The sequence below is a fragment of the Onychostoma macrolepis genome, chromosome 08 (assembly GCF_012432095.1).
Source record: "Onychostoma macrolepis isolate SWU-2019 chromosome 08, ASM1243209v1, whole genome shotgun sequence".
In the NCBI taxonomy this organism is placed as follows: Eukaryota; Metazoa; Chordata; class Actinopteri; order Cypriniformes; family Cyprinidae; genus Onychostoma; species Onychostoma macrolepis.
Window position 1 is genome coordinate 23,375,916 of NC_081162.1, and position 12,690 is coordinate 23,388,605.

Genomic DNA, 12,690 nt, shown 5'->3' on the forward strand with positions numbered 1-12,690 from the left:
AATCTGGACCCCTGTGGTCCTAATCGCCTCAGATTAAAGATACACTATCAATATAAAACGATAAGAGCGTTATTAAAGTTAGTTAAATGGATTTACAGCTAATACCACTGCAATCTGTCCATCTCTACTTCTCAAATGACATCTGCTGATTGTCTGTTTAAAAACCACCGACTAATATTGCTGTAGTGAATCAAACAAAGCAAATCATACCCGGGAAACCAGAATGAATGTTAAAAAAATATTTATTGACAATTGTGTAAAAAAATAGCTTTCTAAACATAATTTACATTGCTAAATCAGAAAAACAAAATCTGAGTTGCAATCATCATGCCTACTAAAGGTGAAAAAGAAACCATGTAAAATCACTCGTTCCTCAAACATTCATGAGTTCATTTCCTCCAACATATGCACAGCAGACAGTTTAAATTAGGTGACAAACAGGACTTCAAACTGGTATGGTTTACCATCAGCAGTACTCCATGCATCGAGAAACAGAAGTGCTTTCGAAGATTATTTACAACATATGTACATATCGTTCTCAAAAAAGGCTTTAAATATGGTAAAAATACATTTAAATAATTTGTGGGCCCTTCGGTGGTGGAATGAGAAAAACTTTGCAGAAAATTGTTTCTCTATAAATAAATAAATAAATACTTCCACTTCAATCTCGTTTTTTTTTTAAGACACTCCAATAAATATCATTTACACATAAGCCTCGTCATGGAATTGAGTCATCTGACCGAGCTATTTACAATATAAACAAAAATAATATGCAGAAAATGTAGTCTTTTTACGTCGTAGTTGCATTGCTTTGTGCATCTGTGACAATGAGTGGTAGTTGTTGAGGGTTACTCAGTACAAAGGAAGAGGAAAAATAAACAGCGGTTTGAAAGAGTGAGGTAAGACTTTTCATTCTGCAGAGGTTTGTGAGGTCGATTTGGTTACTCTCTCTGACGTATTAGAGTAAGACTGACAGTTACCTGCCAGGAGCAGGTAAAGTGGAAGCAAGAAGATCAAAAAAGACATCTGGTTAAGGAGTAGAGTGTTACAGTGGCTATTACTCAATTCAAGTATTTCCAAAAAAACAAAACAAAACAAACCCTTGATCTTGCACAGAAGGCACTAAAATTATTAAGCTCGGCTGATCTGCTTCCTAAAGGAAGAGCACTGACAGCGCACCAAAGCCGCAGATCGGCCCTCATCGCAGCACGACTCCTCGCGGCCGCTGCATCGGGCGTCCCCGAGCTCCTCCCTACACTGGCTGAGATGGGCTTCTCAATCTACCCGTGTCCGACAGCAGTGTTGACAGTCATTTGGTAACTACGAGCCAGACTTATGGGACCCTGAGCCACAGGGGGGCAGGAGATGAGAGATAACAGATCTCACTAAAAAGGTGGACCTCTCCCTTTTTTGGCCTAGCCTAGAACTCCCGCCTAGCAGCAATGCTCAAAACAAAAGAATAACATGTGTTTTTTTTTTTTTTTGCACTGCTCAGTCCGCAGGTCCCCTGGGTGGTTTGCTGCTGTAATGGAAAGTCTCTACGTATGCATTCAGATAGAGTCATTTGCACACAGTGACTGCTGGGAAAGCAGCTGGCTGATGCTCGTGGCTGATGCTGTGCAGTCTGATCTCAGTGTTGTCTGTAGGGGGCGCCGTGTTCTGCATCCAAGGGTGGTTGATGATGTCCTCGAAAGACGGGCGTTCCGCAGGGCGGAGGGCCAGGCACCACTTGATAAGCTGCTGACACTCTGTAAAACAGGATGTGCGATTATAGCCCTGCAATAAACGCATAAACCTCCTAGAAGGTGGCGTCATGTGATCTGTGAATCTTACCTGTGGAGATTCTCCGCCTGAACAGCACCTGTCCACGTACGATCTCTTCGTCCTGCTCAAACGGGATGTCCCCACACACCATGTCATACAGCAGAATGCCCAGAGACCACACGGTCGCGGATCTACCATGGTAGCGGTGAAATTTGATCCACTCTGGTGGACTGTAAACACGTGTACCTGAAGAGAGAACAGAAAACAGAAAAATGCATTTAAATTCATGATTCTACAACAATTACGCAATTAAACAAGTCTTTATTTTAATACCTGACGATATAAAACACTAAACCAAACACTGTAGTAAAAGGTGCGGCAGGAAAAAGGTGTGTCGTGTTTGAACATTATTGTTATGGGGCAGCATTAATGTGCACAGTCATGTGCTCGGGAGCGTGAAGGCAGGCGCGCGCATGTGGAGAAACTGGTTGCCATGTGACTTGTGTTTACAAACTTTGAGTTGTAATAATTCCACTTCCCACCGGCAGGGGCGCCAAATCCACAAGCCAGCTAAATGTCTTTTCCCCAAAGCAACATAATACAAAAATAAACAAATCATCACGCCGAGCGATTTATTAAGCTTGACACGGCTAGTCAACGATGAAAGGGGGTCACAATACACATTTATCAAGCGATTAATGCCAGATATGTTTGATACACTCGTTTTAAAACGTAAGAGCATCGCCTCAATATAAAAACATACACCCTTTTTAGAGGTTGGCAGGATTTCCAAACCTTACAACCATCGATTTTCAAAGACTAAACGCATTTAAAAATACATTAAGCAATTTATAGCCTATAATTTTGGTTTGTTTATAAACTTTATAAACCCCTCACAAAGTCGTACTACAGATTTATTTTTTAAATAAACATTTATATTCACGACACAAATTTCCATGAGGCTAGATAAGCACGTATTTTAATTTCCCCCGATCCCGTCACGTTTTCCGTGACCGTGGGAACCCTGACTTGAAGGTCATGCAAATGGCTCTTACCGTCGAAATCGGTGTAAACGGTGTCTTTGAGCAATGCCCCCGATCCAAAGTCGATGAGCTTCAGATCGCCGGTTCGTAGATCGATGAGAATATTCTCGTCCTTGATGTCACGGTGAACGACGCCGTTGTTGTGGCAATGACGCACCGCTTCCAGAACCTGGCGGAAAAAGTTCCTGGCGAGCTCCTCCGGTAACGCGCCCTTCTCCGTGATGAAATCAAACAAGTCCTTGACGGTCTCCGGTCTTTCCATGACGATAATGAAGCTGTCCGGTCGCTCGTACCAGTCCAGCATCTTGATCACGCCACGGAATCCGGTGCCGACCTTCTTTAACAGGACGATCTCCATTGGGACGCGCGCGCCATTGGGCTGGAAACGGAGGACATGTTCGTTTGAGCGACGCTGTCATTTATTATTTAGATACAAATCATATTAATATAATCCTTTTAATTAAAAACTCACCAGCTCTCCCCATTCAGTCACGCGATCTTTTGCAACATGCTTGATGGCAACCTAGAAATTGTAAATAAATGCATTATTAAGCAGAGAAGTGATATATTATGTAAACATTATACACACACATTATGAACATTCTAAACGTTCACATTTATGTAAACAAAATACTCCGTTCAGGAACCTACCGGCGCGCCATCGGCGATCCTCAAACCCGCATACACCGTCCCAAAACCGCCGCTTCCCAGCACAGAGCCGACCTGATACACCTTCTCGAACGGCTCTTTCTCCTTAACTGTCAATAAAAGATACGATAGATTCGTAAGAATTGATAAAAGAAGTAAAATATTGAAATAATTGGAAATCTGACGCACGCGCCATTCCCAACACCCAGTCTGCTGACGTGAACTAGCCCAAGACCACAACACGCACACAGAGAGACACGCGAGAATAACCGTCCTCTAACCTTGAAGCTGGATTTTCGCCGGCATGTCCACGGTGGAAATATGAGCGAATGTGTTGAATTTTGATAGAAGCATATTATAATCCAAAATGAGTGTTCTCCTTGAGGGTTATTCCAATGTTGAGGTCGAAATCCGTCGTGTAGAGATGGATGTAGGGAAGGTCTACTTGAGGGATCCGGTCTAGAAGAAGCCTGTAGAAATCCCTTCTCATCGAGGCCCGATGGGTTTGATTCTCAAGACGAACTTTAAACGAGCGCGCAAGGTCTATTCCAGTTTAGAATGTGAAATTAAATAAACAAACGATTAATATATTTCGAAGATAAATATTATTGTCTGAGGTACGCGACTGACACAAACACCCGGCTTTCTAAATCACGAGGGAGGGGCAAGAGTCGTTATATACCAGTAGTAAAAGGGAGGGGGTGGACGTTTCGTACGTCAACGGTGGCCCCGCCCACAAACAGGGTTCAGCCAATGAGTAATACGCCTGCCTCTGCAGAAAAAGGTCAATCAAATATGAAAATAAAGAAAAACGTAGACGTGGCGGGAATCAAAACGCGCCAAATAGTCGAGGCTTTTTTGAGGGCGTTTAGCCGGCGTGGGGCAGACATGAGGAATGATTCACATGGCGGAGTGTATAAACAAAGCCCCCGTTGCAGATTCGGAGTATTATTTCAGAGAAGTATGAAGAGCACTACAAAATAGATGCATGCTTTATACATACATATTAATATGTACAAATGCATATTATATACAAATATATACATAATATAAAATATATATTTTTAGCCATAGCTAGATAGATTGAAAGAAATTGACTTTAGTACAGTGACAATATAATAGTAAATGTGACCCTGGACCACAAAACCAGTCATAAGGGTAATTGTTTTATTTATTTTTTCATCTGAAAGCTGAATAAATAAGCTTTCCACTGATGTATAGATTGTTAGGATAGAACAATATGTGGCCGAGATAATCTGGAATTTGAGGGTGCAAAAAATCTAAATATTGAAAAAATTGCCTTTAAAGTTGTCCAAATGAAGTTCTTAGCAATGCATATTACTAATCAAAAATTAAGTTTTTATATATTTAAGGTAGGAAATTTACAAAATATTTTCATGGAACATGATATTTACTTAATATCCTAATGATTTTTGGCATGAAAGAAAAATCAATAATATTGACCCATACAATGTTGGCTATTGCTACAAATATACCCAAGCTACTTATGACTTTATAGTCCAGGGTCACAAATGTGCAACTTTAAAGTTTTCCTGGCATATTGCATTCAAGGAACACAATCGGCTCACATGGTCAAAGAGGAAGAAACGACATGTAAAAAGTATTCTGCAGTGTAATGCAACCCATGGTTTCCTTTTCTGTACATAAAATGCGTCATCATCCCAATGGACAGCACTTTTGTTTTTGTTCCAGTCATGTGAAGTAGGTCTACAAAGTGCATATGAAGACCGCATGCACTGCATTACCTAATTAATCTCAAATTAGCGCGCAGAAGTTTTTTGTTTCTCCTATTGGCGGGCAACAGGCTTTATTTAAATAGAGAACAATGCCGGTCGCTATGGAAATGAGGCACATACCAGGCATTCTTTCAAATTGGGTGGCCGCTTTTAAACTCGGTGGCAGGATGTGGGAAACTTGAGATAAAAGACTTTCAGACCCATCCCCCATGTCTCTTGTCCTCTCTTTCCCGCGCAGATTATTGTTTGAATGGCACTTGCTCTCCCTGTCTTCTGTATTTTTCCCGCCCTTTGGATATATGCTTAAACATCAACAAAAAAAAACGTAATGTAAAAAAATGTAAACCTATATTAGGGGGTTTCACACCTGGTCACTTCATCTTAACTCATTGTATAGTTAAGTAGTAAAGACCAAGTGTAAATGCCCTCAAAGACCCATTTGAGATGTATAGTAATCTGATCACTCAGACTCCCTGAGGCGGTGGTTTCAAATACATACAAAGAAGCAACTCGGCCAAGTGTAAATGCATCTGCTTGTTCAGGCCGCATATGTAAACTTTACTCCTCCCAAACAAAACAGCATCAGTATACAGAGGTTTGGGACACGTGGATGAGACACATGGATGGAGCAACTAAAAAACCTCAAAACATTAATTGCCATATGGGCTGAAGAGGGCGTTTAACAGAGAATTTTGTTGCCCAGCATTAGCAACATCACGGAAGTGAACTCTGTTATATTCGCAAATAGCGTGGGAAGGTTGTATTTATATCCATTCTGCAGAAACACATTTGCGTAGACGAGTGTAAATAGAATGTGCATATCCAATCAGATAGCATTTGATCAAAACACATGAAGTGACTAATTATTTTTAACATATAACGTGCAGCCTTTTTTGAATGAGCTGTTCAAAAAAGCGCATTATGCTGCTTGATATTGCCAACTGGTATTTCTTATCATACTATTTAAATATTGTCATAATTATAAACATACTGGTTTGTCATGCAAACAGTTTTACCGTCTACTGCACTTTGTTATTCTTGTAGTTGTTTATCTATAGTAGCTAATGAATTAGAAGTCTTGTACAAAGTAAATAGCTTACTTCTGCATTGAAATATAAGGTGGATATTGGATCCAAATTACCAATATTGCACCACTTTTAAAATGTGTTATATGTTATATATTATACATTTTATATATATATATATATATATATATATATATATATATATATATATATATATATATATACAGGTGCTGGTCATATAATTAGAATATCATCAAAAGTTGATTTATTTCACTAATTCCATTCAAAAAGTGAAACTTATATTCTTTTCTTTTATACTTATATTATATTCATTCATTACACACAGACTGATATATTTCAAATGTTTATTTCTTTTAATTTTGATGATTAGAGCTTACAGCTCATGGAAGTCAAAAATCAGTATCTCAAAATATTAGAATATTTACATTTGAGTTTGAATAAATGACCATCCCTACAGTATAAATTCTGGGTATCTCTTGTTCTTTGAAACCACAATAATGGGGAAGACTGCTGACTTGGAAATGATCCAGAAGACGAACATTGACACCCTCCACAAAGAGGGTAAGTCACAGAAGGTCATTACTGAAAGGTGTGGCTGTTTACAGAGTGCTGTATCAAAGCATATTAAATGCAAAGTTGACTGGAAGGAAGAATTTGGGTAGGAAAAGGTGCACAAGCAACAGGGATGACCGCAAGCTTGAGAATACAGTCAAGCAAAGCCGATTCAAACACTTGTGAGAGCTTCACAAGGAGAGAACTGAAACTGGAGTCAGTGCATCAAGAGTCACCACGCTCAGACGTCTTCAGGAAAAGGGCTACCAAGCCACTTCTGAACCAGAGACAACTAAATAAAAATCTAAATAAAATTATAGAATAAATAATAAATAAATAATGTAAATAGAAAACGAATAAAAAACCTGAAAATATTATTCAAAATATTTGAATAAAAAAGATACAAGATGGTGCCGCTGATGGCAGCTTCCATGGCATGCTCTGCAGTTGTTTTTATATTTTAGTTTTTAGTTTTAGTTGTTAATCCTGTGGCAGTGGGACATGCTTTTACATCAATGAAAGGTGGTGTACCGATGTAACAGTGTTAAAGAAGATGTGCTGTTCCGATCTGGAAGCGCTTTTCATTAACTGTAAGCCTTTCTACTGGCCACGTGAGTTTTGCTTGTTCATTTTCGTGAGTGTTTACATTCCACCGCAAGTGCATGTGAGCTCAACTTTTGATCAGATCACAGACACAGAAACACAATACCCGGTCTCTGTTTTAATCATTCTTGGGGACTTTAATCAAGCAAATCTCTCCTGTGAACTGCTAAAATACAGACAGCATGTTACATGTCCCACCAGAGACAGTAATATATTGGATCACTGTTACACAGCAATAAAGGATGCATATCACTCTGTCCCACGAGCAGCTTTAGGACTCTCTGACCACTGTTTGGTTCATCTTATACTGACCTACAGGCATAAACTGAAATCAGCTAAACCTGTATTAAGGACTGTAAAGAGATAGACTAATGAAGCAGAGCGGGATTTACAAGCCTGTTTCCACCTCACTGACTGGAGTGTTTTTGAAACTGCTGCAAACGATCTGGATAAGCTCACAGAGACTGTAACATCTTATATCAATTTCTGTGAAGATATGTGCACTCATCTAACTTACAACAACGACAAACTGTGGTTCACTGCAAAACTCAGATAGCTCCGTCAGGCCAAAGAAGATGCTTACAGGAAGGGGGACAAAGTCTTGTATAAACAGGCCAAATACACACTGGAAAAGGAGATCAGAGTGGCAAAGAGGAATTATTCTGAAAAACTAAGGATTCAGTTCACTTCCAGCGACTCAGCATCAGTGTGGAAAGGTCTGAAAGAGATCACCAACTACAAGACACCATCCCCCAGCACTGTGGAGAATCAACAACTGGCAGACGATCTGAATGAGTTCTACTGCAGGTTTGAAAAAACACCCCACACCCGCCCTGAACACCTCTCCACACAACCATTAACACCTCCAGCAACCCCCCACTCCCCCACACCTGCACTTCAGATCAGCGAAGACGAGGTGTGCCAGGTCTTCCGGAAGAAAAGGAAAAAAGCAACAGGCCCAGATTGTGTTACACCAGTCTTTCTGAAATCCTGTGCTGACCAGCTGGCCCCCATCTTCACACAGATCTTCAAAAGATCACTGGAACTGTGCGAAGTCCCTTCATGTTTCAAACTCTCCACCATCATCCCCATCCCAAAGAAATCCAAAATTACAGGACTAAATGACTACAGACCTGTGGCTCTAACATCTGTGGTCATGAAGTCATTTGAAAAACTGGTGCTGGCCCACCTGAAGGACATTACTGGACCCTTGCTGGATCCTCTTCAGTTTGCCTACAGAGCAAACAGGTCTGTGGATGATGCAGTCAACATGGGACTGCATTATGTTTTGCAACATCTAGACAGACCAGGGACTTATGTGAGGATCCTGTTTGTGGACTTCAGCTCGGCCTTTAACACTATCATTCCAAACCTCCTCCTGCCCAAACTAACTCAGCTATCCGTCCCCACCTCCATCTGTCAGCGGATCACCAGCTTCCTGACAGATAGGCAGCAGCTAGTGAGACTAGGAAAATTCTCATCCAGCACCTGTACGATCAGCACTGGAGCTCCTCAGGGTTGCGTCCTCTCCACTCTGCTCTTCTCCCTCTATACCAACGACTGCACCTCTAAAGACCCCTCTGTCAAGCTCCTGAAGTTTGCAGACGACACCACACTGATCAGCCTCATTCAGAACGGTGACGAGTCTGCTTACAGACAGCTGGCCATCTGGTGCAGTCTTGACAACCTGGAGCTCAACACGCTCAAAACAGTGGAGATGATCGTGGACTTCAGGAGAAACCCCCCTGCTCTCCCTCCACTCACCATCATAGACAGCACTGTAATGACAGTGGAGTCATTCAGGTTCCTGGGCACCACCATCTCCCAGGACCTGAAGTGGGACACTCACATAGACTCCATTGTTAAAAAGGCCCAGCAGAGGTTGTACTTCCTTCGCCAGCTGAGGAAGTTCAACCTGCCACAGGAGCTGCTGAAACAGTTCTACTCCGCCATCAGTGAATCTGTCCTCTGCACTTCAATAACTGTCTGGTTCAGCTCAGCTACCAAATCTGACCTCAGAAGACTACAGAAGGTAGTCCGGACTGTTGAGCGAATCATTGGTACAACCCTCCCCACTCTCCAAGAACTGAACTTATCCAGAGTGAGTAAAAGGGCTGGCAAAATATCTGGCAATAAAGCTCATTCTGATTCTGATTCTGATATTAATAAAAACTATATTAGTATGTGAATAATATCAAATTAACACTGCTCCAAATACGTTTTTGACCTGCTATGCTAGTGCCATTATTAAAAATTAAACCATTTGCTCAAATGACCTTGTGTTTAGTTTTAAAACAGCTCTGTTCCATAAAACTTCACTCACGTTTTCCCTTCCGTTACCATTGTGACAAGTTTGCGCTTCTCAAAAAAAGCCAGTGAGTCATAAATTTGCAGATTAATGTGTGTGATTCATAAGTTGGCTTTTGTGCTTGTGTGGTGTTTCTTTTTTTACCCAGAATCCTGTTTTTGTTCAGTTCAATCACAATGCTGGCGCACCGTTTTGATGACTCAGAGATCTGAACACTCTTCTAGATGAAAATATGCATGACTCCCCTGGAGAGCAGAAACAAAAAAAATACTCAGAAATGCCTTGCTTTAGAAAGAAAACCATGGAAATAAAATCAAATGCATAAATAAACAGAACTTCAAGGAATGACGGATAACCAAACGGCATTTGATTACTATCATTCAGGCAGCAAATTAGAGTGCTTTATGCATGTCAGAATAGTGCCTTTTTCTTCACATCCACATTAAGTCTTGTATATCATCTTCTTACAATGCACCGCTAGCCCCCAGCGAGACTCGCTCAGGCTGATTTAATAGAGCTGGTTTAACGGCTGCAGCCCGCTATAATGAGTCACCTTCTCCGTGCACTTCAGCGCTGATTATGGGCCGCGTTTAGGTAAGAGCGAAAGGCACTCTGAAATGGAGACGCAGTGGGGGTCTATGTAATATAAAGCTGTATGAAGGTATGACAGCACTGACGTCTATGGCTGCCTGCTCAGCAGAGGAGAGAGTGACAGCCGCCTGGTGCCCCGGCTCATCTGATACGAACAGTGCTTGCGCTTTTATTAGCCCACGATGATAAAGACGACTCAAGTGCTAGTTTGGAACTTTAGACTACATTCCTCCAGTATGCAAACCCCCCTCTCCACCCCTGAGAATCTGATTGGAGGGAGGGGAACCATGGGAAAAACCATGAGTGGACTTCAAAGCTATGGAAAGGCTACCGAAGAGCAGGGGTTTACACGGGGTCAACTTTCATGCCAGTAAAAGCATGAGGTCAAAGGTCGCTGACATACCTGTTCGGGATTCCACGGCCCTCCTTCAGGAAATGACAATCTCACTTGTCTCAATTTGGGGGGCCACCTCAAAGCAGAGCTTGGCTTTTGCAGGGCCCAAGATTAAATCATTGTCTCTGTCAGGGCATGAGTGCCAGAGATGGGTGGGTAAATGAGATGCTTTTGCTTCTGAAATGTTTGTCCGGATTGTTTGGTCTTGGTTTGAGCCTGTAAACAAATAATGCCAGCCAACAGCAGAAGATAACGGATATGACTCATTCCATATCAAAATTAACATTCTGAATCATTGGAGGGCTTTAAATATGCAGCTAAAATTGAAAGCACTGCTGTCAGTCCTCTTCATAGGAAAGGAAAATGACATAAATCACGTTAATAATGGTTTCTTCTAGAAAGCAATGGGATTAAATGGAGAAATTTGATCAAGTTTCCTGCTCCTCTGATTTTTTTATTTTTATTTTATTCATTTATTTTTTAATGGAGAGCTCATTGCTATCTCAAACTATGATTTGCCAAAACATTAAAATGAACATGAACTCTAAATTAGGCTATGCTGTTGTAATTAATTTATTAACTCTGTAATTAATTATTATTATTATTTATTTTATTTTTTTTGAAAGAAATTAATACATTTATTTAGCAAGGATGCATTAAATTGATGCGATGAAAAGTAAAGGCTTTTACATTGTTACAAAAATTCTATTTCAAATAAATTCTGTTTAACTTCAACAAAGAATCCCCGAAAAAATTTATCACAATCAAAATATTAAGCAGCACAACTGTTTGCAATATTGATAAAGTAATGTTTCTTCAGTATATTAGAATGATTTCTGAAGGATCATGTGAGACTGAAGACTGGAGTAATGCTGAAAATTCAGTGTTCCAGTCACAGGTATAAATTACATTTTAAAAATAGAATAGAATAGTATTTTTATTGTTCTTTGTATTTTTTCATCAAATAAATGCAGCCTTGATGAGCATAAGAGACTTCTTTCAAAAATCTATACTAACTCCATTCGTTTGAACGGAAGTTTATAACACTTACTGCATACCAACTATTAATATTTTGTCTATTTTCAGGGAATTTTCTTAGAAACTTTTGAGAAATAATGACTTTTCCTCCTTTCTACAACCTGTCAATCAAACATATAGCCCCGCCCCCAAATTCACACTATTGGTTGAATGTTGCTATGTCGGGCTGGTCTCAAACAAACAAATTAATGTTTTGATAGCACCACAGAGACACAGTGTTTACACTTTTCGGGGGAAGTCACCCTGCAAATGGCTTTCTTAGACTCCCTAACCATAAAGTGAAAGTATTTTGACAGTTTACATAATCACCTCTATCAAGTCTTCATATCTCTGCAAAAGCAACCTTTCACATTATCAGCACAATAGAACATAGCTGTTGTCAAGGTCAGGAATGTCACTCTGCTTTGTGTCCCAGACAGCATCCTATCAGTTAAGCACTTGTACACAAGCACTGGATGGCAGGCTTTCCTGGCCTCCCTCCCGTTTCAGCAGATCTGATGATAGCCCCTCACTACTGTAAAGCTTTTAGTGGCAAATTACCTTCTGGAATGCGATTCAGTTCGGGACGGCCAGGAATTTGCTGAAGCAGTACTAGCGCATGTCACTTCTCAGCTCAGGCTGAAAGAGCGTAAGTGCATTTGTCTGTGGGCATGAATGCGGCGCTCACGTTTTGCTGGACACCAGAAACAGGTTAACAATAATAATTATCCTTTAGCAAAACAGATTACAGAGCACCCATCTGATATATCATCATCACATGGATATCTCCACGTGTTTTTCTCTTCTGAAGTCTGTATGACCCATTGCCTGGGTTTTTGTGTTCATCTCATTTTTAGTCGAGGGGATTTTTCCAAGTCATTTCCTCGTGACGATCGCGACCCAACTGAATCAAAACACAGACACTGATCTGTCACCATTACTCAACAGTAACCTCATGGTAAAACCC

At 40.6% G+C, this 12,690-nt stretch overlaps 1 protein-coding gene across 1 annotated transcript; it reads right to left on the reverse strand.

Annotated features, from left to right (window-relative positions):
- Positions 1 to 224: 224 nt before the first annotated feature.
- Positions 225 to 4,117, reverse strand: pim1 (Pim-1 proto-oncogene, serine/threonine kinase). The gene is made up of 6 exons (XM_058785644.1): positions 3,737 to 4,117; positions 3,459 to 3,565; positions 3,280 to 3,330; positions 2,820 to 3,186; positions 1,834 to 2,010; positions 225 to 1,748 (listed from the first exon to the last, which is right to left on the reverse strand). The coding sequence occupies exons 1-6, from the start codon at positions 3,807 to 3,809 to the stop codon at positions 1,561 to 1,563; spliced, it is 963 nt and encodes a 320-aa protein (XP_058641627.1). The 5' UTR covers positions 3,810 to 4,117; the 3' UTR covers positions 225 to 1,560.
- Between the last annotated feature and the right edge of the window lie 8,573 nt (positions 4,118 to 12,690).

Bases quoted from the DNA above. Each gene is read 5' to 3' on its own strand.
- pim1 (XM_058785644.1), bottom strand. From the start codon at position 3,809: ATGCTTCTATCAAAATTCAACACATTCGCTCATATTTCCACCGTGGAC. The intron at 3,331-3,458 runs GTAGGTTCCTGA...TACAATTTCTAG, and splicing joins GGATCGCCGATGGCGCGCCG to GTTGCCATCAAGCATGTTGC. The intron at 2,011-2,819 runs GTAAGAGCCATT...TTCTCTCTTCAG, and splicing joins CGTTTACACCGATTTCGACG to GTACACGTGTTTACAGTCCA.